The 27,338-nt window shown below is 42.9% G+C and overlaps 1 protein-coding gene across 2 annotated transcripts in view; it reads left to right on the forward strand.

Moving 5' to 3' along the window:
• RAD51B (RAD51 paralog B) overlaps positions 1 to 27,338 on the forward strand; it is a 683,675-nt gene that overhangs the window by 518,435 nt on the left and 137,902 nt on the right. For both annotated transcript variants that reach the window (XM_059373463.1, XM_059373464.1), the window contains exon 9: positions 1,798 to 1,901. In XM_059373463.1, coding sequence (XP_059229446.1) covers positions 1,798 to 1,901 — 104 coding nt within the window. The remainder of the gene's footprint in view (positions 1 to 1,797; positions 1,902 to 27,338) is intronic.

Here is a 27,338-nt window from a genome sequence, read left to right on the forward strand (position 1 = left end):
GGGGGAAGCTTTATCAGCTGCTGCCAAGAGGTCAAGGAGAATGGGGACAGAGAAGTCAGGAGGTTACAGGAGACCATCCAGTGAGAAAGCTTAGAGCAGTGGGGCCGGAGAGAGACTGGGGAGCAGATGACAAAGTGCCCCAGATGCATTGTTCGGGAGTTAGTATTTGTCCTCAGCACGGAGGGCTGCTGGAGGAGTTTGAGCAAGGGAGTGGTGTGATCCTATGAGCATGGTCTAGATAATCTGTTTTCAGATTAATTTGTGTGTGTTTTGAGTGATGTGCATGATACACTACAGTCACCCTAAATTTTATTCTTTCCGATGCTAAATTCTTCTTCATTCAGAACTCCCCAGGCTTGTTGTGGTCCCAGTTGTTGATTCCCATCTAATTCATTCCTGTACCTGCTTGAACTGGAGAAAATGTATGCTTGGTGTTGTCTAACCCAGGGGCATTCAACCTCAGCACTCTTGTGTTTGGGGCTGGATAATTCCTTGTTGAGAGCCTGTCCTGTGCATGGGTGTTCAGCAGCATTTCCGTCCCCCCACTCTCTAAATGCCAGTAGCCCTCCCACTTAAGACATTGCCAACAAATCACCTTCAGCCTAGAACCGCTGACCCACATTCATCTGCTGTAATATTTGGGCCCAGGAGTGTACAGCCATGCAAAGGCCAGGCAGAGTTGGTAGACCACCCTGAAAGATGACAGGTCCAGAAAAGAAAAGAAGACCAATACTCTGGACTGAGGGGTGAGAATCAGAGGATGCAGTAAGCAGGCAATGAATGAGAAGCTCAAGGCCTCATTTTGTTTTATCTACTAATCTGGTGGGCTTCAGCCTCTCTGTATTTAGTCTTCTCATTGCAAAGAGACAGCATCTTGAGGTTACAAAGCACAATGAATGTCCTACTGTGCTCCCTATAGGGCTAGGATTCCTCTCAGGGCCAAAGTAGGCACAGGAATTCAGAGGAGTCCTCAGAATGGGCCAGATATGAGGGGAGGGAGGGTGGGCAGGCTTCTAAGTGGTGGGACCAGTGAGCTTGCCTCTAAGGAGGAAGAAGAGGAGGAGAGCAGGAATAGTTTCCTCATGGTGATGTCAAGAGAGATCAGCGAGGCTCTGGAGATGGAAGGTAGTAGATGAAGCACAACTTGGAGTAGACTGGAAATTCGGATGGATCCTTCAGATCCCTCCCCTTACAGGAAAGTCTTAGAAGGTGAAAGAATGTTTCTCTGGGGATAAGGCTGTCCAATACAGATTAGATATGAAATGGTTAGATCTTTCATATTCCTCTTCTGGGTGTGTGTATGCAAGGATTGGAAGGGCAAAGGAATTTTATATACATACGCTACCTTTTCTATATTGATTAGGAAAATGGAGTTAAGACTCTTATCAAGCTAAACAAGCCTTACAACTCTATTAAACTAAGACTGTTTTGTAACTGGCTCTCATTCTGTGGAGTAGCATTATGCCTTTCCTCCGTGGATGTTGAGTGGCTCAATTTTTTATTAGCAATGGCTCTAAGCTGCCTTGCATGCAAGCTCTTATTGATATATAACTCTGTTATCTTTTAGCCTAGTGGTGGTCCCTTGCACTGAGGCTGAAGGAAACTCATGCTGGTTTTTATTTTTAGTCTCATATTCTTAACCCCTGTCCTTCTTCTCTAATTTGTCAACTTTTGTGGTAATGAACTGAGTCCCCAGGAGTCTCTAAGCAATGAGCAGTGACTGGACTTTTGCTTATGGGAAACACCATTACAAGAAATGGGCATTCACAGTCATGGTTTTGCCCTGTTTCATTTCAGGCACTTCTGGATTCAGCTGTGTGACAGCTGCCCTAGGAAACACCTGGAGTCACAGTGTGAATACCCGTCTGATTCTCCAGTCCCTTGGTTCAGACAGAAGACAGGTGAGTTCTTTGACAATGTTTTCTGACTGTTGAGTTTAGAGAACAAGATGTACTTAGCAATCTGAGTGTTCATCTCCTGAAAGCACTGGCCACATTTTCTGTCCTGGCCCAATACCATCAGGGCAGGTAAAGAAATGAGCATCCCTGCCTGCCCCAGTAGCAGTTATAATGAAGTGGGAAATCAGCCGCTCACAGGAAAAAATGTGTAAGAATAGAGCCCATAGAGTTAGCATGCCTCCTGATATTTGCCAATGGCTTGGAAATGACGAAGGTCTACCCTCGAGGGATCTCAAACTCTCCATCTCTAAAGAGCTAATGATCATTTCACTTAGCTGGTATTTGTTGAGGACTAGATAATTCGTGGACAAATTAAATAGTGACAATGCTTTTTCTTGAGGTTAATATGCTTTGAAAACCATAGGCCAGACAGATCCTGCCATGTGATAAACTATTCCCCAGACCATGGGTACTTGTGCACTAACTCATAAGCCAGTAGGTTCAAGTACTGGAGTTTGCTGGAGAGACCCCCAAAAGGATGACAGCTCTTTCAAGAGCTCCCTGATGATGGTTTCTATCCTGGCCTCAAATGAGAACTGTATCTCCACCCCCTCCACGTTCCATCCAGAAGGTTTAACTTTCTACAACCCTTTCTTTCATTCAAAGAAAGGAACACCACAGGCTGACACCTTTGGTAAAGTGTTTCATAATTAGGGAATTTATTTTCCCCAATGCCTAACCTTAACTTTATTCTGTTGTGTGGACCAGGTTCCATCATAACCTCTCCCACAAGCAGGAGGAGGAAGATGATAGGGTGATTGTTCTGATTTGTTGGATGGGGCAGAATTCAGAATCCAGATTTGCCCATCTTGCTAAATGTGTTACAGTCCAGGTTATTCACTAAAGAGGCATGAAATATCATGCTGGCGGTCCTTTCTGGGGGAGGTGGCAGGGAGCTATTGCCCTTCACCTGAATTAGGTAAATTGGCTGTCTTCCAAGGAGTCAGGAATCATCAGAAACAGACATGAGCCTTTGCCTGTTCCAGACATAACTTTCCGAGTGCCCTTGGTTACAGACCAGAGGATTCTTCTTGGTTTGCTTGGGACTGTGTAAATAACATTCCAGCTTGATGATTGAGTCAGCCATGTTCTGAGAAGATGGAGCTGCTTGTTTTCGTTTAGGGGAACATTCTTAAGTTTTCAGGCCCTGGCGTGCTCATTACCTCAGTGATACCTTTTCCCCGGGGATGATTCAAGTATCCTGGGTTCTGAATCCATTACTTCTCTTTTCAGAGCCAGAGATGTTCCTGTAGAACCTAATGACCTTTGTTTTATACCTGAGGTTATAAATTATGTTAAATAAAACCAGTTTGCAGCGGTCAGGCTCTACTACCTAAACTCTTATTTGAGGAAGCAAAATTCCTTGTGAATCAGCGTGGATCCATTCATTTTCATGGATCTTCAATCCCGTTCCTTGAAAATGGGTAGTTTATCTCTGTTTTAGGTTTCAGATGGTGCACACTGATTTTGTGATATAGACTGTTATATATGGTAGCATAGACTCCAGACTCCTAGATCCTTATTTTACCAATTCCAGCTAGCATTTGTTAGTATATAAAGAAGTTAGTGCCATATTTTTCTTTTCCTTTTGTTTTAATAAATTAGCCGGTCATTTCCATTTTTTAGGCATTCAGAGGAAATAGCTGGTAGGACAAACGCTATTATTTTATGTCTCTTTGGTAACTGCAGGATTCTGGTGGCTCTTGGTTCTTGGCTCACAGGGTCAAACACAGGCCACTAGTCACAAGAGGAATGAGGAGCACAGCATGGATAGATCAGTGACAGTTTATCAACTCATATCCTATCAAATGAGTCAGTGATGTTATCTTAACCTACAAAGGACAACATGTTACTATCATTGCTAATCAATCAAGAGCAGAGTTAAATGCTTTTGAATCATGTTTTCAAACACTAATTAGTAAAATATGTAAATAAAATAGTAAAGTATAATAAAATGCTGTAGCAAAGTAAAATATGACCAGTGCTAAAATGGCCAACCCAAGCAGAAGAACTTACACTTAATTAATCTATAGAAGTGTCTGTGCCTTTTGGGACCAGTGTTTCAATTTGTGGCCTAATAACTAGGATGAAATTTGATGGAGAAAACATGTCTCTATCTGATGAACTTATCTCGCTTTGGCAGAGGACATGCATCGTGATTCACTGAGCTTTTCCTGTGGTCTTACTTCTTGACAAAGTAGAGAAGCCATATGAAGATAAACCTTTTCTAGGATATGTGCACAAAAAAGTACCTTAAGCTAGTCTTTAAGGTAGTTGTTCCAAGCAATACTTCCTTATAGTACTACTTAGTAAGAAAACATGCCTACATCATTCTAGTATCACCAGATCTCTGGAACACCAACTGCCAGGAAAAGATATCAGGTATAGCTCTCCCCACCCCCACCAGTGCACAGAGGCCACTACACCAAGGGATCAAGGACATGGAATGAGGATTATGTTTTATCCCGTTTCTATGACATTGAGCTCTACGCCAGGGCTCTTGAATATGAGGCTTAGTCTGAGATCACAGGGCTGGAAGGAGGTCAGGTCAAGCTGAGCAGCTCTGCGAGCCGATTAAACCAAGAGCTGAATTGTATAGTCCAAGGGAAGGAGTCCTCGGTGGCTGATTATTTTCTTTACACCCTGGAAACTTTGTAAAATTATATAATCAGGAAAGAAATCTCCTTATCAGGGCACAAGCCAAGTTAATGCTCTTGTTTATTCTGCTTCAGTGTTTGCAAAAACCCTCTTAAGAAGCTGGGAAACATTTTCTTTTGGACTAATTTAGGTTTTTTTCCGTTTGACTTTTATTTACTCTTTCTCTAGTCTGCTTCAATCCTGCCCCACCCTTTGTGCAACATTTTTATTCTTACCAAAGATGTGTTCTTAAAGTGGAATTAAAATGGCCTCTACTAGGGGTTTTTTTCCTCCTCTTTCAGTATTTTGGATTTTTTTTTTTTTTTTTTTTTTTGGTAATCAAAAACATGTTTTTGGTCCACCCTGTACATGGCTTGGGAATGCAAAGTAGTAGAAGACAGAGTTCCTGCCTTCGAGGTTCTTCAGGTCGAGTGTGAGAGATGGTACATGTGTGTTTACACTCATAAATAATCAAAATGAAGTGCACAAGTCAAAGAACAAACTACTAGTCCAGTGCGGTGTTGGATTTGTTACCTAATAACTGGTTGAGACGGTACCTGCTTTGAAATCAGAGCAAGGTAAACTCACCAGAGGCCCATTAGCCTTTTTAAAAGACAAGGCTTGAGCTATCACTTTAAATCAGTGTCTCTCAAGCCTGGCTGCTTTTTAGACTCATCACAGGGGCATTTGCAAAATACCAACACCAGAGCCCCACCCCACCCAATTAAATCAAAATGTGTGTTGGTGGGCCGGGCACCTGTGTTTATTTGTAAAGCTCCCCGCCGGGAGCCAAGGCGGAAAACCACTGCCCTACGTAGATAAATGTATATTACTGAGAGAGGAAAGGGAAAATTCAGGATGAGGAGGAACGGGAAAAGAAGACAAATAGGAGGGCAGGTCCCACGTTCAGAAGACAGCTTGGTTCTGGCCTTGTCACCAGAGCAGAGGGTTTGCTCCCTCAGTCACTTGACAAGGCTTTATTTGCTCAGCTCTTCTCTGCTAGTCACCATGTAAGGTGCCAGGGATTAAAAATACCAGTAAGTCGATGCCCTGAAGATGTATGTTCACAATTGACCTGGGGAAAGAGGGGAATGTTTGGACCGTCCCTGCAGCACGTGCGTGGTGGGTCTAGTGAGAGTGGAGGGGAGGGCGGGCCCCACTGCAAAGGAAGGTTCTGGGGTGTTTGATGAGGCAGCAGCACATGTAATGGATTGGCTGAAGCCTTCCTTCAGAAGGCGCTGGCAGTGACCTGGTGCGCCATCCTGAGGGGCTGGAAAAGGTGGAGTGAGGGTGGTTATACTTGAAAGAATGATGGAAAAACTTGATGAAATATTCATACTATTTCTCATCAAGTCATCGTGAAGTCCGTTCCTATGAACCACATATGGGATTATATAAATTTTTCAGTACTCTGGAAGGAGTAATGAAGGAAATTAATCCCAACTAAGCTTCACACCCTCTTGATGAAATAAATATTATGACTCTCATTTCAACAAACTGGGAAGAGAGAACTTTTTCATATAGTAGGTTTATTTAAATGGATTTTATAATAATATTTTCATCTGCTATTTAGAAGTCACCCGGAAGTTAAAGAACACTTGACGGAAAGAGCCTAAAGTACCCAGTAAATTGTTGACAAGACCCATAATGTTTCTCAAACTCCTGGTCCTTACTGGAATCCTTAGGCTTTTCTCAAGGTTGTTTTTCTCCCAGGTTGTTTGCATCTGGGAAGTATTTAGTGTCTCCTTTCTGGTGATATAATTCTTCTCTCAGTATGCATTTTGTGTTTTAAAAGACTTAAGGGGCACCTGGGTGGCTCAGTCGAAAAGCGTCTGCCTTCAGTTCAGGTCATGATCTTAGGGTTTTGGGATCGAGCCCCATGTCAGGCTCCCTGCTCAGCGGGAAACCTGTTTTTCCCTCTCCCACTACCCCTGCTTGTGTTCCCTCTCTCTCTCTCTCTCTGTGTCTCTCTCTGTCAGATTAATAAATAAAATCTTTAAAAACTTAAAACACCGTCACTGTGGAGCCTTCCTGACACCGAGTTTAATCAGCCCTGTTTCCCTCAGTTTTGCCCACAGATGCACCTAGTACTTTCCTCAGTTCTTGCATGAGTGAAACCCGGATTGTGAGCCCCTTGAAGGCTGTGACTGAATCTTATTTGTATACCCTCAGAAGCAGAACAGTGCTTGACATTTACACATTCAGTACATATATTTTGAAAGAGAGAGAGAGAGAAACTCCTCATATCCTTATGTGAACCCAGTCCTGAGAAAGAAGGCCATACTGCTTATTTGGAATCACTCTTCCCCATAGGAATTGGGTTACACAGCTTAATAGTTCCTTTAAAGTATTAGTAATTGTCAGTTAAAAAGGTTGGCATCAGACCTTGACAATTACCAGCAGATCCTTATAATGAAGTGCTGTACGACTAACAAATACAGGAATGTCTTTCTGCAGAACTAGCCTACTGGGGGCTATGGGAGAGTGAGAGTCAGGCTTTCCTTGAAATCGTAGTTGGAATTCCTCTGTGTAAGCAAACCAGAGCCCTAAACCCAAGCAAAGTGAGGGAGAGGGGTCCCACAGCTGCTTGCAAGGAAAGGGCAGCTTGCGGACTTTAGCTGAGGGGAAGGATAAGAAATCTTTGTTGCCATCTTCCAACAGTCATGAGTTCTGCTGTCTGTGCTTGGATAGGCTTAATGGAGGACTGACTAACTGAAGGAAAGATGAGAAATCTGTTCTCCCAGATAAGATGAAGGGTAGGTTTGGGGCAAGAATGTCAGGCACACAATCATATTCACCCAAAGAAAGACATTGAAGAGGATGTTTTACCTCATGGAAGTCATAGTTTTATGTCTGGCTGTTTGCAGAATCCCCCAGGGACGAACTCAGGGTTAGTGGCCCTCCCTCAAAAATGAATCCCTCTCCCTTGGTTAAATGGTTCCAGATCGTTGTGTTTATTCTCTATCTTTCTACCTCAGCCCGTCTGCTGCTTTTAGGCAGGGAGACTGGTGTGTATGTGTGTGTATCCAGCCAGAGGAAAACTCTGGCTTCGGGGGTGGGAGAAATTTCTTTCTAAGCATAAATGTCTGCAGAAATAGCAAAGGGAACATCATAGAATCTCAGCCAAGCACATTGCCTTGGGTATAAATGTTCCATGCCTTTTCAGAGCTGCTCGAGTGCAAAATCTAACCCCCTGCCCACACTCTTCCCTCAGAAGTGTTCGAACAGGTATTGAGCTGATTGGGAAAATGTGTAAAAGAGGAGCCCAGAATGGTGACTTTCATTTTTTTTAAATAATTTTTTGTAATAAACATAAATTGTATTATTAGTCCCAGGGGTACACGTCTGTGAATCTCCAGGTTTACACACTTCACAGCACTCACCATAGCACATACGGTCCCCAATGTCCTTAACCCCACCACCCTCTCCTCACCCCCTCCCCCCTGGCAATCCTCAGTTTGTTTTGTGAGATTAAGAGTCTCTTATGGTTTGTCTCCCTCCCGATCCCATCTGAATGGTGACTTTTAAAAGGACTCTCCCACACACATTTTTTTTTTTAGGCCAGCAGGCAAATGTATTAAAATCTGAGGAAATCCTACCTGAAGTTGTGCAGTAACAGCAAAGGAATGCAGTGAGTTAAGACTCAGAGCTTAGAGACAGGCTCCATCCGAGAAAGGACAACATAGACACCCCCATGGGCACTCCCTGTTTCTGTCTCTGCATCTGAGATAGGAATAGCAATGCCTTCCACACTGCCTACAAAAAAAAAAAATACAAAACAAAACAAAAACCCCAAACTCCATTGGAGTCCCTCTGGGGGGAAAAAATCCCTAGTTCTTGATGGGGTCAAGTAGAGAAAACTTTTCCTAGAAGGGGTTCCATTGGAAAACCCTAGTTAAAAATTCATTAGTACAGTTGCCTCCATGCTTCTGATGGGGGTCTTCTTTTCAGTGCCTTGGCCATGATAGACAATGTACCTTTGCTGAGGGGAAGCATCAGTCTTTCCTAGAAGATTTTGAGCCACAGGGAGTCAAGAAAAATTCAAATCAAAATCAAAACAAAAGAAGGGTGGGGCAGGGGGTTAGAAACCATCACAGGGTTTTAAATGTCCTTAAAAAGTAGAGTTGTAAAAGTAAGTTTTAGCACCATTCCAAAGAGGAAAAGGTACTTGAACACCAAAAAATAGAGAAGACATTATCTATGGATAAAGAATACCATTATAAATCAAATACATTTGTTTTTATGAAAGACTTAGTACATGTCCGTGTTTCTGTCTTTGAAGATTATGATCTATGATATGAGAGGCTGAGTGACTGGTCCACTCACACAGTGTTTAGGTGACTTCCCCTTTACTGAGCCATTCACCTTCCCAGTATTTTATCAGCTCTGTCATTCTCCGCCAGCCCTGACTAGTTTTATTTTCACACGCTGTCTGGTACCAAATCCCCTTATGCAGTGACCTTCCCAGCTCTAACTTGCTAAGTAAACCAGGGCAAATATGTGAATGAGAGATTTCCAGAGAAATCTCAGCTGTTGCAGGAAATGGAAGAGACACAGGGCTTTGGAACCAAACTGAAGACCTTGTTGTCAGCTAGGGAAGAGAAGTGTTTTCAGTTGGGAAACAACATAGGAAACAGCTATGAGATCTCTTGGACAAGGCGGTGACCTGAGAGTCAAGGACACTTAAATGTATTTGGCTCATTTGAGAATGAAGGTTGGACAGGATGTTGTATTTTGGCTTTGGTTAGCTATGACTGAGAAGAAAATGGGGCAACGTCTTTGGTTAGGAAAAGCAATAGCTACATAAACTATGAACTGATTTACAAATGAACCAGTGCTCTTTCACTAGAACCTTTAAAGGCCTTTAGGATATGACAGTGTCCCATCTGAGATGCCTCCTAGAGATGATCTTATCCAGGGATTCTCTACTACAGGGACCTTAAGATTCACAGGTGTTTGTTAATGCTGACTCCTAGGCCCGGCCCCAGTGACCATTCAGTGAGAGCAAGCACTTCCGGTGATTCTCACCAGCGTGGGCCTCAGAACCACACTGTATTCTAGCCATTTCATTTTACAGATAGGGGTAAGCAACTGAGGTTCGGTGACTTAGGTAGGGTCACACAACTAATAAGCAGCTGAAATGGAAGTGGAATTAAAGTCTGCTCATTTCTAATCTTTTGCTATTTTCACTCTACTATGCTGACTTTTAATAGGAAAACTCTGGGCAAAAAAAGTGCCCTAGCCCAATCAGTTGACTGGGTTTGTAGGCAAAGTGATATTTATATCCTCTATGACTCTTAGTGGCTTGTAAAAAGTTTCTACAGAACTCTGTGAAAAAGTATATATTTTTTAAAAGTACCATCCCACCCCACATTGCGGTGAATAACCAGATGAAAGCATTTTAGGGGTACCTGGGTGACGCAGACAGTTAAGCCACTAACTCTTGGTTTTTGGCTCAAGTCGCGATATCAGAGTCATGAGATCGAGCCTCCCATGGGGCTCCATGCTCTGTGGGGAATCTGCTTGAGAGTCTCTCTCTCCCTCTCTCTGCGCCTCTCCCGCTCATGCTCTCTCTCTTTCAAGTAAATAGATAAATCTTAAGAAAAAAGAAAGGAAGAAAGTCAGCATTTTAAATTCTTGGTGAATACATAACTTTTTCTAAGTTGAACTTCACAGTGAGCATGGACCTCCCAACCAAATGACTCTCTTAATACACAACATCCTGCAAGCAAGGCTGTCTTCCCTGCCCCCTTCCACAAATGGTCACGTGTGCTCATGGAGAGCCACCCTTCATCTCGAGCTTCCCGTTGCCTAGCTTCATAGGCTAAAGGTATGGGATGGTTTGGGAACCTTAGAGTTTTCTGGTCTTTTGTTTGCATGGTCTTCTCAGAATGGGAGAAACTTTGCCATTCTCATATTTTTGCATCTTTGCATCTTTATTCGAGAAAGTCAGAGTGGAACAGGGGTAAGGAGGCCGCCTGGAGACTCATTTCCTGCTGTCTCAGGATCCTACAGTTTGGTAGTGAAACCTTGCTGGCTTCTGATGCTCGAGGCAACACTAATTTCAAGTCCTCTTTATTGTGTCAGGAGGGAAGGGGGTTAATCTTCATTGAGTACTTTGGTTGCAGGCATCAGGTTTGATCCTTTCACATGCGTTATTTCCACTGACCCCCAGAACAAGCCTTCAAGGGAGAACTTTTCGTCTCCTTTTTACAGAGAAACTGAGCTAGAGAAACGAGTTAATAACTTGTATTCGGTAGTAGTTTGAGACCAAATTTGCCATGTCCTCTGAGATGTAGGTGCCCTTTTTTTTTTAACTTTAGGAATCAAATGAGGTGTTGGAAAATGAGGCCTTGCCTTAGTGATGAGTCTTTTGGCTTGCAATGAATGGTCCTTATTATCTTTCTCTCTGATTTTTCCCCAAGGATGACTGGATCTAGAATGTCATTTAGCTTACCTCCAAAGCTTACTAAATTACATATTAGAACACCACCTCCCACTCTGGGGCCAGGGACTTTAAGAAGGAGATGATGAGCTGCTTCTTGCTTTTTTCCTCTTGCTCTTGCCGTTATTTGGCTGAGAACTACTCCTGGCATGTGACTGTGATTCAGTAATGCTCCTTGCCCTGTCTGTGTGTGTGATTTGAATAGCACAGCTTGTCACACATGTGGCTGAAGCGGAGCCAGCTTGGAGAATTCGTCATCTGGTTGCTGTTGCCAGGGGAGTATGCCTGCCCAAGTAGTGCATTGCCTGGACCCATGGTCTCTGCTTCTCCCCGAGATCTACTGTAGCTGAAAGGGTCACAACATGGTACGATGCTGGTTTGTATTTCAACCTAATTGGAGCAGAGTGTGCAGTAGGGCTTCAGACCCTTCTAAAATCTTTACAGCTTATGAAATTAGGTGTAGGGGGTTGGGAAACAGAGAGAGGATTTACATGATGGAGATATAGGGAAAAACAAATCAAATATGTCTCTAGGATTCAGTTGGAATTAGGTAATATCTGATGCTATTACCATAACAGTTTATGATATGCTAAACATTGTCTAATGCATGATTGGTTGTCAACTGCTTTACAAGTCATTGAGCTTTTCTAATTTCTGCTGCTCTAAATAATTTGGAATTTTCAGTTACCCGAGAGTTGACATATGCACTCTTTCCTTCCCTCAACCTTCCTCTTACTCTGTTGCCCCTCTCTGCACACTTTCTCCCTGCTTCTCCCACCCCCATAACCTCTCCTGGATTTTTAAATCAATGGCTCCTGGCAACTGCCTGAGAGTTCAAATGTTTGAAGCAGAGATTTTCCACAGAGGGTATCTTTCTGAAAGTTTCCCTTCTTGGTTTGGCAGAGCTTAAGAATTCTGGCATCTAGGACAAAGAGCATGTGTGCTTAAGTCTTGGACCCTTGTTTTATTGTTACCAAAGGGACTATGATTTTGAGAACACCTTTCGAGAGCCAAGCTACAGTGGCTATACCCCTACTTTCTCAGTACTCAACTCAGAATTGGCAATGAGAGATTGAGCTGGGATTGTGATCCAGGACTCTAAGTAACAAAATTCTGAGTGTCAAAACTTTGGAATGAGGTTCATTGTTATAAACCTTAAAAAGTTAGAACAGAGGCACCCAGTATATCCAGTAGGGATTGAGAACAAATCACCCAAAACCCCTCCAGCCCTCATTTTCAGACTTCTTTGCTCTACCCAACCATTTATTAAGAGTTTCTTTTATACCAGTTACTCTGCTAAGTGCCCTGTGGGCCTTCTCTTGTTCAAACCTCACAACTACCCTATGAGATAGATATTACTGGGTAGACTTCCAGCCTTTACACTGAAGTACATTGAAGTTTATAGAACTTCTAAAAATTGCTCTAACTCCCATGACTTCTAAGGATCCCTCTTGCCCCACGCACATACATACAATCCCTCCCCTACATTCCTGGGTTCTTAACCATTATCCTCTACTGACTCCCCTGTTAAAGTAAGATTATTCATGCCTGCTGCTTGGAATTGCTTGCAGGAAATCTCTCCATTCAACCACTGTGGTGTGGCCACCCTCAATGGTTGTATTAGGTAGAACACTCCCCTCGAAGAGTGGAATGAGTCATTACCTTGAGGGAGCTTTTTCTATCTCTGTTAAATAATCATCGGTTATTTCTTATAACAGTGTGGTTCTATGTGGCAACAGAATACTCTTGAGGAAGAATGAGCTCCATGGGACCTCTCCCCATTCAGTCACGGGAAGTCCTGGCTCTTCCTCTCTCAGATTCCAAGTTCTGGAACCTTTCTAGCCAGCATCTTTTCCATGTTTTGGGTTTGACTTCAATGTCTGATATTTACAATGTCAAAGCAGAAGGAGAAAGGTTCTGTAGCATCTTGCCCACAGTGGGGACAGACCTGTACTTACCCATTCCTGGTCTCCTCAAGTGAGAACCTGCAGGACCAAGGAGGTACCATGGTACACCCTGTGGAGAGAACCTCTTCCCCCATGGATGATACAGAATGACATATCAATGATATTCAGCCATTTATTCTGTCCTTGCAAAGTCACTATCCCCACAGAGTAATCGATTTCATGGTTTACCTTTAAATTTCCTCTGAGTAGTCTGTTCTTCTTTGAATCTATTATGCCAGCATCCTAATGGAGATTGAGTGAATGTCTACTGGAATGGGAAAACTCTGGTGTTCTGTGTTCTCTTACAGGTCCATCCTTAGAGTACAGAGGTTTAGGAGATCCAGTGAAGTTTCTAACCTTTCAATAACCTCCCTTATACCAGACTGGTGTCCCTGATTTGTAGCTCTTTATGCAGCATTCTGTCCACACATACTCTCCTATACTGCCCATGCACAGGAACATTGGGCTCTTCTTTGTGACTGATCTCTGTTTGCTACCTGTGACTCCATTCTAGCACTAGCCTTACCTTTTTATGCCTCCCTCTTTCCTTTTCTGACTTAGACCTCACTTCAAGATCCCTATAATTGGCTCTGCTAAGAGTATGTTAGCACTTCATCCCATTGACCTGAGAAGGCCAGTCTAAGAACCAGCCTATAATCTCAGTTCAAAGTGAACAGCAGGCATTTCTACCAAAGGCTTCATTTGTGTCTAGGACCCTAGTGCGTATGGGTCTCATGACATGTCGTGTAATGTCCAAAGGCTAAATATTTTCAAAGAAAACTCACTGAAACAAGTTGGCTAAGTGACTGCCACAGCATCTGTGAAGTCTTTTCTTCCATTTCTGAAAAATCCTAATATTTTTCCTCAATTAAGAAATGGTATATGTTACAACTTAAAATCTTTAGCAATAAATCTTCTAAAGACTGCAGTTGTAATAATAGTCCTTTGCATGTGCTCTAGCCATAGACGTGGATCCTCTTATAACTCTTGAATTTTTATCTAGACTAGACCATTAAGTTTTCGTTGTATTGGAAACTTCCTTTTCCTTCCATCCCTCCCTCCTCTTTTTCTACCTTCAGATCTTTTCTGGGTAGATATGTGTGTCAAATTTTGGGAATGTGAAGTCAAATAAAGTCTAATTTCCTGCCCTGAAGAACCATAGGGGAGGGAGAATACTTAGTTGAGAGAGATGGCCATGTAACTACATACAAGTAGGTATTGAGAGAACTGTGACAGAGTACAGTGTGGTGTCAATATTAGGATGGTCAGAACTCTCAGCATGGAAGACCTGATCAGGGAAGGATTCAGAGGAGGTTATGGTGTTTGAGAGAAGTCTTGAATGGTGTATCAGGGCTTGCCAGGTAGAGGTAGATGGGGAAGGAGGCTGAGGAAGCAAAATGAACAAAGGCTCTAGGGTGGGAACTGCAAAGAAGTGGCACTTCTTCAGTGCTGTGGGGGAGGGTAAGTGTGGGTCTGTGCAATGGGTGGGGGCAGGGAAAATGGAATCTGTATATAAAGGCAAAGCAAAGAAAGGCAGGGCAAATCAGACTTGACCCTGAAAGCTCTCAGAAGCCCCACTGAGAGCTCTCAGCTGGGCTGTGACATCAGATTGGTACTTATAAGGTTCTCTCAGGCAGAAGTTTGCCATATGGGTTTGAAATAGGATGGAAAGAAATGAGGGCCAGAACCAAAGCAGTGGCCATTGAGATGGAGAAGAAGGAAGAGATATGAGATGGTCAGGAGGGAGGAGCAACAGCATTTAAGCACGCAGAGAGAGCATCTGGAAGGAGGGCTTGTTTCTGATGGAAGTGAGTCGATGAGGTCATCACTCATTGAATGGGCTAGTTCAGGAGGACAAGCAGGTCTGGGAGGGAAAGAAGAGCTGGCCCTGCTTTATGTGATGGTTTGGCTGCTTCCATTCTTCCTCCCAGACCTCAATGACTGCTTTCAGTGATTAGCTTGGAGATCAGAAGGGATTTCTTATCATTGTGCAGAATCTTGAGTCAAAAATTTCTCTTTCCCTGTATACACCGCACTGTTGCTTCCAGCCACCCATATTCTCTTTTCTACCCTTGGTACTGTTTCTTTCTTTTAGAACCCTGAGTTCTAAAAAAGACAATGGTCATCACAATGTATGGAAAATGAAGTTTGGAAACACCTGCAAGGGAAAGGGAAAGGTGCAAACTATTTGCATGCAAGCCCCTGAGCTCAGAGAGGAGAGGGCCCTATGGATAACTGTGTCTTCCTCTCCAGTGAATTCTGGCACATTAAAGTCCAGGGATGTGGAATCATTACCTAATTTACTACTAGTTTAGGCTTCAAGGTTTTCTAAAAGATCCCCATTGACAAATTGGGAATCAAGAATCCATGCCTTAGAGGGTTATGCAAATTGATTGCTTCTTTGCTCAGATCCCCTCTGCCTTTACCCTGCTCTGCTTGGTACCACACAGAACCGATCCTACAATCTACATTTCTCAGGCTCCCTTTCCATGATTCTGCTTAGTTTGGAGTCCTGAAAGGAGGGTGAAGGGCAGAAGTATGGGAAAAGTCGTGTATTTCAGCCTCCCTCTTTCTGCTTCCAGTGGTGTCTCAGATGGTGGTAACACTAGTCCTTCTCCATGACCTTTGTGTGGTCTCAGCTCCACAAAGAGCTAGAGTTGGGCAACTCCATTTTCTGGGTCTAGTAACAACCTCTTCCCTTGCTCCTCCAGCCCCAAGGATGGTGATGGCTTCCTACTGCTGCTAGTGTCTGGGTTGCCTCACTGCCCCTGTTTTCCTTTCAGCTCTTCCAACACATTTGTAACTAGTTCCCAACATTAAATTCTCTCCCTTAAATTATGTGGGGTGAGTCCTGTTTTCATGATGGACCTTGACAGACATACTCTATATAAGCTCTCTGATTGGCACTTGGTTAACATAAGACCCCAAATACTTTCCATTGCTCCACTTCCCCCAAAGAACTCCTCTGCCTACTGTGATTCTCCAGCCCTAAGTGTCAGGTTCTTAGGTTGAGCTGTCTTGGAAGGCAAACATTTTGTTTAGTGCTTCCTGAATGGCATGAGAAAAGGAGCTCTCTTGGCCCACTCTCCTTCCTGTGGGATTTTCCAAAATTTTCCAGTTGTATCTAAGCTCAGGAAACATTTTAATGTCTGGAAATATGTGTTGGGGGGAAGGGGTTGATGGTTTGAAACCAACAGAACCTCTTCTATAAGAGGTGTGTTGAAATGTTCCAGGGTCTGCATAAACGCAAGACCCTGGTCCTCCCTTGTTGAAAACGTGGTAGACTCCCATCCTAATGGGTTCATGTTGTGGAAGAGAAGTTGGCAACTTCTGAATGCTCTAAAGGCCTGAATTCTCTGCAGGAGGGAAAGGATAGTTCAGTGGTTAGTATTTGGATTCTAATTCAGATTCCACTTCAGATTCTATAAGGAGAATTCCATATTCTCCTTCTTTGGCCAATAATCATTGTTAAGATTGTCTAAATCATAAAAAATCTTTTCTAAGGCCAGTATTACTAATTTAATGAACTGGAACATTATGAGATTCTTGTGAGGATAAGCATCATCAAACAGCAGAGTCCATTACTGGTTTCCTCAACCAGGCCATGGCTTTCACTTTGCTATATCACCCACATTTCAGAGCAACTTTCAGAAAGGTCTCTTGGGGGATGAAGATTATTATTGTCTTAATGCATTCATCAGAGAAAAGTAGAAGTTGAGGAGCTAGAATTATGTACTTTATCAGATCCTTCAGTATTGGACCAAACAGTAAAAAGTAACCATCATTGCTAGTCTGTGAGGGCAAAACCCCAGAAATTGCTAAGAGACTCTTATATCACTATATCACTACACAGAACAGCTGAAACTCCATCCTTTGAAGAATGACTCTGAACGTAATCACATATTGATTTATTTGGGATGTGAAGGAAGTTCCCCCAATTTTTTTTTGGCATAGTACCCGCTAACTAGGATACTTGGGTGGTTATTTGATGATGCACAGAACTTTATAGAACTTGGGGTCAGGTATATATTTTATATTAGAAGGAGAAGGAATTTAATGAAAAGGAAGGAGGTGGTGTACACCAATGCAAGTAGTTCGGGTGTTCCTGAAATGCCCAGCATTGTATGGCATTGTTACTCTTCCTCCTAAATTTTTCCATTAGTCTAAAACAAAGCCAATGGAGTGAATTAGAGCCCCAGAAGTAATATGAGAGGATTTTTCCATCTGAACACCCCAAAAAGTGAGGATGATTTTGTTTATTATGTCAGAGATTAAAACTAATGCATGGATTCTGACATATATCATAATTATATAAGCCTAGTCTTCACCTCCAGGTACCTAGAAAGAAGAGAATCTCCACTGTGAAAAAGATAGTGCTATTTTAGAATTAAATTCTAGCTTTGTCTCTAATTAGATACCTTATCTTGGGCAAACAACTGTGAGTCTTAGGTTCCTCTTCTATGAAACAGTTAATGATCCAGAAGAAGAAGCAATGTCATGCTATACCTCATTTATTATTTTGTACAATGTTCATGATAGGGCTTGCCACATCATTTGTTTGTGCTACACCATAGGATACAACTCTAGCATTCAGTTCAACTATTTATTTGGCCAATGGCTTCTTCCTGTAATGCTTCTTGACCAGAGATCAGAGGAAAGCCTCTTGGAATTCACTTGCAGAGCTTGTTAAAAATTCAGATTACTGGGCCTTCTCAGACTAAATCATAGTGCCAGGGGTGGGCCTAGAAACCTGCATTTTTATACACTCTCCAGGTGACTCTTAGGCACACTAGAATCTGAGCTCCACTGCCAACCAATAGCACTTGCGTACTCTCTGATAGGATGTCCTATAGCTCCCTTTGCCCTCTGCATCCAGTTTGCCGCCTGGGTCTTAGCTCTGAGCCTACTACTGGCTGATTTGGTCACACCTTTTATCTATCTAGGACTGTTTACTTATTTATAAAGTACGGGGGCTAGAATTCTTGGGTTCTAACAGTCCATGAAAATAGTTCTGTAGTAACCTGTAAGAGTCATTGCACCTACCTTAACAAAGGTTCTTTACAGTAACCTATGATAATCCATATGGTCATTCATGCTTGACACTTTAAGAGCTGAGGCTTGGAAAAATCAAGTCACTTGTCTAAGACTACTTAGTTAATAAACGGAGCTGCAATACAGTGGGATTAAGCTGGGGCCATAAATACATGAAGAATTGCCTGGGTTCCTTTGCACCCCCGCAAGCTTCTAAAGGCCTGGGGCTTGTCCAGCATGCAGCTCATTCACCCTATGTTCCACTCTCCCAGCAGAGGAGCCTGGTTTTGGTTTCCTTAGATGTTTACTTGGCCTCTTGCTTAAGCATTTGCCTTTCCTACTCAATAACAGTGAAAGGACCAAAAAAAAAAAAATCCCAGGGCTGGAAACATTTTGTTTCCTACAAAAAGAATATTTTGCAGCCAGCTCTGTGGTTGAAAGTATTTTTCCTGTGGTCTGGAGATGGGTTGGATCCCATCTCTTCTTGGCTGGTGTCTGAGAACTTAGCCTGTGGCTTCCCATCAAGTCAGTGCACAGTACACTGCATTTTTTAAGCGAGTGTCTAGTGATGTTGAGTGTGTGCACAAGTGGACTGATAGTCTGGGTGTATAAGAATGCGTACACGTACCTCTGGTGTTCTCAGAGCAGAGAACCTGGGAGTGGTTTTCCACATGCTGTACATATCAACATAGCTTTTAAATTTTCATCACTCACGCAACAACCAAACAAATTCAGATGCTGACAAAATGAGAGGAGAGTGATACGTGAGCCTTGTATGGATTTGCAAGTAATCAGAAAGCCAAGGAATCTGAGATTTTGACCTGTCACATTTCTTTCCATCTTTAAATGTTCAAAACCAAGATGTGGGGTTGGTTTGATTAGATGGCGGGGTGGTCTGGGGGTGATGTAGGAAATGGGAATTCTGAGGTTGGCCTACAGCCTGGCCGCCGGCAGAGTGTAAGACACCAACTTTTGCCCAGCCTTGCATAAGTCTCTTCTTAAGAACGCATTTTCCTGTCTAAAAACATAAACTTGTTTAAAACAAAACAAAACAAAACAGCTGTGTGCTTCAAATAGTAAAAGCTCTTCTAGTAAAAGATGAATTTTGAGCATTCAAACAGAATTCACAGATAAGTATTGCTAGCCCTAGGTACCTTTCCTTTACTCATAATGTAGTATTTACTCATAATCTCATAATTGAGATGTTTCCAGTAAGACTTTGGAGTGTGTGGTAATGCCTAGAACTTTCCAGCCCGATTTCCTTTGTTTGTGTTTTACCTGCCTGGAACGTCCTTCACTTGAAAAAATCCTACTTTTTCTTTGTGGTCTGGCCTTGATGATATCTTTTTTTTTTCAATATCCTTCTCAACCAGCATAAAGGAATGGCTCTCTTCATTTCCTTAGCACATGGTTGTAAATGCAATTACCTGCTACCATTTCCCTGCCACGTTAGGTGTTCAGCTAAATTGGAAGGCAGGGTTGACTCACTCTTCAAAGTCCCAGCAGAGAGCACATGCCCCACATGTATTTGTTGACTTAAAGGAAATAAACGTCTCCAAGACAAGCTACTATTTGTAACTTCAGAATTCTCTGGTCTAAGTCCTCTATGTAGCTTTCCATCTGGGGACATTTTTGGAACTCAAAGCATCATGGCATCCAGGGAGAGAAGCTGTAGTCACTGGATTTGGGGGGCACTATGTCAATAAATAGTAAATCCCAAGCGTGGAAGGACTTAAGACTTTTGTTTGTTTGTTTGTTTGTTTGTATGTATGTTTTAGCTGAGGGCAGATGTTGGGGAAGATTTGAAAAGCTATTGGGATAGAAACTAAACCATCAAGGGTGCTTCATTTCAAGGGGGTCAGGATTGAGACAGGGTGGACCCCAGCCCAAACACTGGCTGCAGGGCTGTACCTACCCTGGGATGTGGCCACTGGCCCATCCAAGTCAGCTCGTGGGAAAGAATCACCACAAGGAGATCAGGGTTCACCAGTGGGGAGAAGCTGGCATTTGCTCCATTTCATCACACAGGGCAGTGGAGCTATTCTCACGGTAGGGTTTGGGGTGGGGTTGGGGTAGTGGTGGTGAATTTAGTAAACCAGTTTTCCGATGACGGGGATGTTTCTGTTTTTACCCCTTAACAATGAGACAACAACCCAAATAACAGATCCCTCAGTACGTTGAATGCCAAGGCTAAATGAACTGGTGGAACTTTGTGGCTTTGGCTCTTGGCTTGCAGGCGTATCCATGCATTGGGGCCATGGCTTGGCAGTAGACAAAGCAGCTGTGTGGGTCCTCAGGGAGCTCTCTGGCTCTGTGGTTTCCTTTGATATGCAATTGAACTTTGGCAAATTTTTCTTCTCAAGTCTGTGTTTATGAGGTCCAGAGGTAGGCAGAGACCCTCATTATGGAGCCCAAAGCCAACAGCAAACTAGAACTACAGGATGTCCTCCCACATTCACACTTTGCTGGTAGGCTAAATAGCTGGCCCACAGGCTTACAAGAAAGGGACAAGCTAGGAAAGGAGACCACTGGCTTCTCTTCCCAGCCTCACAGGGCTCTGAGCTTCACCCAGCACTGAGCACATCTACCAAGGGCTTAGCCATTTACCATTATGCATGTAATTAGCTGTTTAATTATCACAGCTTTGTACCGTAGCTACTAATATCCCCATTTCACAGGTGAGGAAACTAAGGCACAGAGAGGTTAAGTCATTGTTAATTGTTGTTGTTCTTAATTATCATCCGCTAAATTAAGATACAACTCTGCAGATATATCTTAAAATCAACTCGCTTTCCTGAATCCGTGCCTCCTCAGTCTGTCTCACAGGGCCACAGATTGAAACACTGCTGGATGCAGTGTACTTCTCATTCTTAAGTGTAGAATTAAATATAACTAGGCATTGGGCGTTTTCAAGTTATATTGTTCTTATGCTGGTAAATCTATAATTAGGACTTTTCCAAAGTCTTGAACAGGTATATAGAAAGTGATCAATTCAAAGAACGAGTGAGATTGCCCATCCTACTAAATCTGCCCAGGAGAGGGAAAGCAAAATGGTGTTGGGCTGAGAGGCGTGTAGGAAGTTGGAGGCAGAGATTCCACCAAGATCAAACCAATGGACTTCAGAGGGCCTGAAGATGAGGCTGAGCACTGTGGCTTGCATCTGGGCTATGCCTATGCACCTTCTTTCCTACCCATTTCTGTAGGAAAGAGCTTTTGTGCTTTCTACAGCCACCCCAGGCCATGCTGGTAATATTAACAGCTGCCATTTTTGTGACCAGCACGTGAAAAGAGCTATACAAACATTTTCTTTACAGAATACTATGAGGTTGGTTTTTACAACAACACCATGAAGTGGGTATGATTACCCTGATCTTCCAGATAGGGAAATCAGCTCAGAGAGGTTAAAAAATGTCTTAAAGCTTGGGCGCCTGGGTGGCTCAGTGGGTTAAAGCCTCTGCCTTTGGCTCAGGCTCTGGTCCCAGGGTTCTGGGACCAAGCCCCACATTAGGCTCTCTGCTCGGCAGGGAGCCTGCTTCCTCCTCTTTCTGCCTGCCTCTCTGCCTACTTGTAATCTCTGTCTGTCAAATAAATAAATGAAATCCATTTTTTTAAAAATGTTTTAAAGCTTAACAACATTCAGTAAACAGTAGAAAAAGGAGCCAAGCTCAGGTCTAACTCTAAAGTGATTTTAGCCACTAGATTGTTTTGCTTCCCAAAGGGCATGTACACATCTGGTGTTTTTGCTTTCCCTTGATCTCTTACCCCTTCTTTTTAATCCTGCACCCTGATTTTCTTATAAGGAAATGCCCCTCTTCAAGTTTCAGCCTGGATTATCTAGGTAGGGCTGATTGTACCCGCTGTCTAGAGGTCTGACGAAGGAAGAATCACATACCATTTTTATAGAGATTGGTTTGCAGTAATCAGTTAACCCAAGCTAAGCCGATTAGAGTAAACCCAGGACTTTGCTGGAACAATTGGAGTTGCTAAATTGGTAGAATGTAAGCCTGGAGCTCTCGGTGGCCATCTTGGACACTGTGTAGAGGGAACCCACTTGAGAATGACAATGAAGTCAACCTAAAGGGAAACAAAACCAAGAGATTGAGAGAATGTTTCGTGGGGAAGAAGAAGTCCTGAGGTCATCATTTAAGGCCCTGGGTCCAACTGTGCCTCAGGTCAGTTACCCCCGAACATTCCAGTTACATAAGCCAGTAAGTTTCCTTTCTTGTTTAGTCTCAGTTGCATCTCTGTGATTATAACAGAAAGAGTACAGAATAATAATATACACACAGGCCGCTCATAGTTATGTACAAATGTGATGGCAGAAAAATTCTAATGAGAAACTTTATTATTAAATTGGTGTTTATATCCTCCCATTAAGTAAAGGCAAGTTATGATTACTCATGTTCATCTTTCACCTTTCTAGATGATTCCATTCCTCACTTTTTCTCTTCCTCCTTTTATGTTTGCTCTTTCCTTCCTTGATTTTCTTTTCTTCTTTTCATTATTCACCTCCACAACTATAGAGAGAAAAAAGGATGAAATTTTTATGAAACAGCTTTCCTGGTTTATAAGGTTCTTTGAAAAGGTTCAGATAAAGAGTAAGTTAAAAATAATGACTTAAAAGCAATTAAAAAAATCATTTCAGGGTTTTAGTTAGCTGTGCCTTCTTTGCCACATATTAAGCTTTATGAAAGTCCTTGATGTCATTTCTTCCATGGCAAAAATACAACCTTTTCTGGTTTAGTCTCACTTAATCATTAGTGATGGGCTGTAAAATATTCTTTCCAGTTCAAAAGTGGCATCAAATAAGTAACTGAGATGACATTAGTAATAATTTGGGAAATGTGGTCATTTGGCAAGCTGGCATTTGCTGAACATGTCCCATGTGCTGGACTAGGCTCTGGAAAAAGCCAGGAGAATAAAATACAGTTTCAAAATCTAGCTGGATTGGCAAGCCTAGGAACCACTGACCACAATGTAGTGTGATGAGCAGGATGATAGGAAAAACATTTCACAACTAGTTCTACACAAGAAAGGACCCGGGGGGCGCCTGGGTGGCTCAGTGGGTTAAAGCCTCTGCCTTCGGCTCAGGTCGTGATCTCAGTGTCCTGGGATCGAGCCCCACATCATGCTCTTTGCTCAGCGGGGAGCCTGCTTCCCTTCCTCTCTCTCTCTGCCTGCCTCTCTGCCTACTTGTGATCTCTATCAAGTAAATATAATCTTTAAAAAAAAGAAAGAAAGAAAGAAAAGGCCCCGGTGCAACAGATGCCAGGGTTTGGGAGAAGTGGGTTGTGGAGCCACCCCCACCCCCCGCACTGTGCCTTAATTTCTGGGTCATGTAGGAGGGTCCTGGGCCAGTGAAGCAATGGGGTCCTTGAGGACTGTATGAAAAGCAACATTCTTCCAAATGACACGGCATTATTTTAGTATTTTTGACAACTGGAATGGACTGAGTAAGCCTGGGAGTCATTTAATAATCGAGGCCTCATAATGGAGGCAAAGAGAGGGGTGACTTTACACAGAAGAGGTGACTTTTAGGTGGAGTTTTACCATAGTTCATTCAGGGGAGAGAGAACAGCCCCTGTAGAGTAAAGGTGTGCCTGACATGTTCAATCGGCAGAATCAGGTTGAGCGATCAGGAGGGAGAGAGAAGAGGAGAGACTGGAGCAATGAGTTGGCCCAGGTTGGGAAGGACCCACAGAAGAGTTTTGAAAAGAAGACTCTAGGGAGCCAGGCATGGCTTTCAAGAGGCTATGAATGTGGTAGTCTGAGGGTAAGGACCGTTGGGTTATATGCAGAAGTCTCGCTTGTCTGATGGAGAGAGAAAACTCACATTAAGGTTGTGTAGCTGTATGAACCATATACTCTACCAGGAGACCTCTAATCTGGAAAAGCAAGAACAGGCATTTAAGCCCCCAAAGCCTCAGACCGTTGTTCATCCTGAAGCAAGGAGCTGGGAAGCGAGTATTTTTCAGAGTGTGTCATCTTCCGGATTCCTGAGGCCTTCTGGGTTACTTCAAAGCTGGCCATTTAGCTTCTTATGAGCAAGCACCTCACCATATCCATCTTTGTTTTCCCTAATGTCTAGCCCAGTACCTGGGACATAGGAGGTTCTCAGTAAATATTTGTTGAATTAGTATAACATTAAATAAGTCATTCAGCCCTAAGTAACCACTGCTTATACTTATTGTAAATATAATGGCCTTATATAATTACAAAGTGTGTCTGCCCTTTTTAGGTCCTGTATTTTCATTCTGGCATGATCTGCTTTCAGTAGCATTCAGCTAGAGCCTCTGCCTGCTCAAGAGAAAACTTCTGGTAGCAATGAATTGCACATCCTGGGTAGATTGCTGCCTGAGAACACACACCCTCTCTTTAACTTGACTTTTCCTACCTGTACAAGAGACAGGATGCTTCTGTTTATTTGTTCTGTGATGGGAAACATAAAAGTAATGCATACTTGTGGCAGAATAATCAACCAATGTAGAGTAATACAGAGTACTAGGGAAAATCCCCCGAAAGTATATAATCTTCTAGACTTTTTCTATTTGTATAATGAAAATATGTGTGTGCTCACAACGTCTAATGTTCCGTAACCTGCTTTCTGAATCATCTTTACATTTTGGAGAATCTTGCCGTGTAAATATAGTTACTAAAGATTAGTAACTAAATATAGTTACTAAAGATTAGTAACTATATTAGCAGCATAGTGTTCTGTGGTGTGGCTATAACAGAAATGTGGTCAAGAGGGTGATGACACGAAAATGAATGAAATATTGTGTTTCTTAAACTCAAAATACTTTAGGTATTTTTGGTTTTAATTAAAGAAACAAATAACTCTGAGCCACACTAGAGAAGCAGCAGTCTTTAGTTTCACTTCAGAAATAGTTGATTTAAGTCTGTTATTCTAGTAGGGATGCTTTGCTTCATTGTTAACCTTATCTAACTAAGCCCTGCTACCTGGGAACCCCAAATTGCATAGCGAACATGATACATATACTCCGTAAAAGTTGTTCTGTACTAGTTTGGATTAGTGGATCTTTAAATGTAATTGTTTTTAAATGTCTTTTAATAAGGCCCACCTTAATTGGTGCCCTCTCTTGATCCTGATTTCAAAGGGGAAGATGGCTTAGAAAATGGCTCAGGTCTCACCAAATAATCCAAGCTTAGAACCATGAGATTCCTTTAGGCTCACCCCCTCTTTCATTCCTCCCCTTTCATCCCCCTCCCCCCCCACCCCCACCCTCCATCAAGATCATGCTCCCTCATCATGTGACTTCTGAGTCTGGGATTCTAGTGCCCACAGGACTGACGTCTCCCTGCTTGACTCTTGAGTTGCTAAACCTGGCTTTTGTTTTTGTTTTTTGCTTCCATTTTCTTTTGTCACCTTTCTCCCTCTTTGGTATCTCAGTTTTTACAGAGTCATGGCTGGCTACCCAAGGGGTGAACCACTGCCTGCCTGGGTAGCCAGGGATCTAAGGCGTCATTAGGGCGGTTACCTCTAATTCATTCCTCCTTCTGGGTTAGAACTCTGCCTGAGCACTGAGAAAACTCTTCAGTGTGTGGGCTCTTGTCTCTGTGAAAAAAGCTTTTGTCCTGTAGTCATTAGGCAGAGCTCTAGTTTACTTCTAAAACATGATTAAATCCTTGGGAAGGAGGGGGGAAAGTGGAGGACTGTTATTTAAGATGGGTACCCTGAGGGAACAAAGGAGAGGCTTTTCACATTGTTGTGCCTCCTAATTGGGCCAAGCCAGGGTTCCTGTGTGTCATTCCAGAAAGCAGTTCCCTGCCTGGTGGGAGGACAGGAGCAGAGGGTGACAGATTGAAGCTGACATTGGAAGGCGTGGGACCAGAGTTCAGGACTTTTTAAGGCCAGATCTTTTGGACTTGCCTTCTCTTCCTCCTCCAGAGGGCCCCAGGGGAGAGGAGAGAGCTTAGACCCCCACCCTGTGCTCTTTAGTTCCTGACATAAAGAGTTTCCCTCACCCAGAATTGCTGGAAAGGGGCCGGTTTGCTTTATTCTACATAACTCTATATTGCTTGAATTATTTATAGTGAACATGTGTTATTTATATAATCAGAAGAACATAAAACTATATTCATAGTGTGGGGATGGCTAAAAAAAGAGAAAGTCAATTGTTTAGTGGGACTGGCAAATGGTCCCATAGTGCACTCAGGTCAACATTAAGAATAAAAAGTGCTAGTGGGGTAATGATACTTTACAAGGCCCCTAAAAATTCCTAGCAGAGCTAATCCTTAGCATGGTGACAAAAAGGGAAGAATTTCATACCCCCACACCTCCTTCCTTTGGGGGTTCAGTGCCAAGCATGCTGTACCCCACAAGGGGCCCCATCCAGACTTCTCATCCCAGGGAATATCTTATGTTGGTCAGTTTTCTGACCTTTTTCATGGTCAGTATTCATCTGTATTCCCAGCTTCAGGGTACAGCCTTTCAGGTAAGATTACCTACTGACTCTTTTTTTTTTTTCTAAGATTTTATATATTTATTTGACAGACAGAGATCACAAGTAGGCTGAGAGGCAGGCAGAGAGAGAGATGGGGAAGCAGGCTCCCTGCAGAGCAGAAAGTCCGATGTGGGTCTCGATCCCAGGACCCTGGGATGATGACCTGAGCCAAAGGCAGAGGCTTTAACCCACTGGGCCACCCAGGTGCCCCTACCTACTGATTCTTTCTGGAGAATATGCTCTCCCTGATGGTACATTTTGTGTTAACCACAGAGGCTGCCTGAAGACACAGATTTGGTTGAAATAATGGTTCTGCTGAGATTTTCAGACCAAAACAAGTCAATGAGAGGAGGAAGATTGTGACTAGGGACCTTCCGTCACCCCTCAAATCAGACCCCATAAGCTCCCTTGTTCTTGGGCTTCTATAAATAAAAGTTCTAGGCATGGGAAGCCAGACACTCCCCTATATTTATCAATAAACTTGCTTGACCTGTACCTCAGTTTCCTCATTGGTTAAATGGGAATAGTAATAGTATTTACCTCATAAGGTTGATAGGAGGATTGCATGTCTTACAGCAGTGCCCAGCACATTGTAAGAGCTTAATTAATAAATGTTAGCTCCTATCACTATTATTACCCCAAGTCCACCAAGAGTCCTGATGTTTGAAGTAACCCCCAAATGGAAACCTGGTGGGTTCCCATAGAAATAGGACAGCTTTTTACTCCACTTAACAAACAATCTGGTTTCTATCAAGCTATTCTTACCAAGTTCTTTCTAAAGTCCTTCTCCTGCAGATCCCCATTTCTCGAATTTTTTCAGTCTATGAGCCTGTTTCTATGGACTCAACATACCTTA

This window comes from Mustela nigripes, chromosome 13, assembly GCF_022355385.1.
Source record: "Mustela nigripes isolate SB6536 chromosome 13, MUSNIG.SB6536, whole genome shotgun sequence".
In the NCBI taxonomy this organism is placed as follows: domain Eukaryota; kingdom Metazoa; phylum Chordata; class Mammalia; order Carnivora; family Mustelidae; genus Mustela; species Mustela nigripes.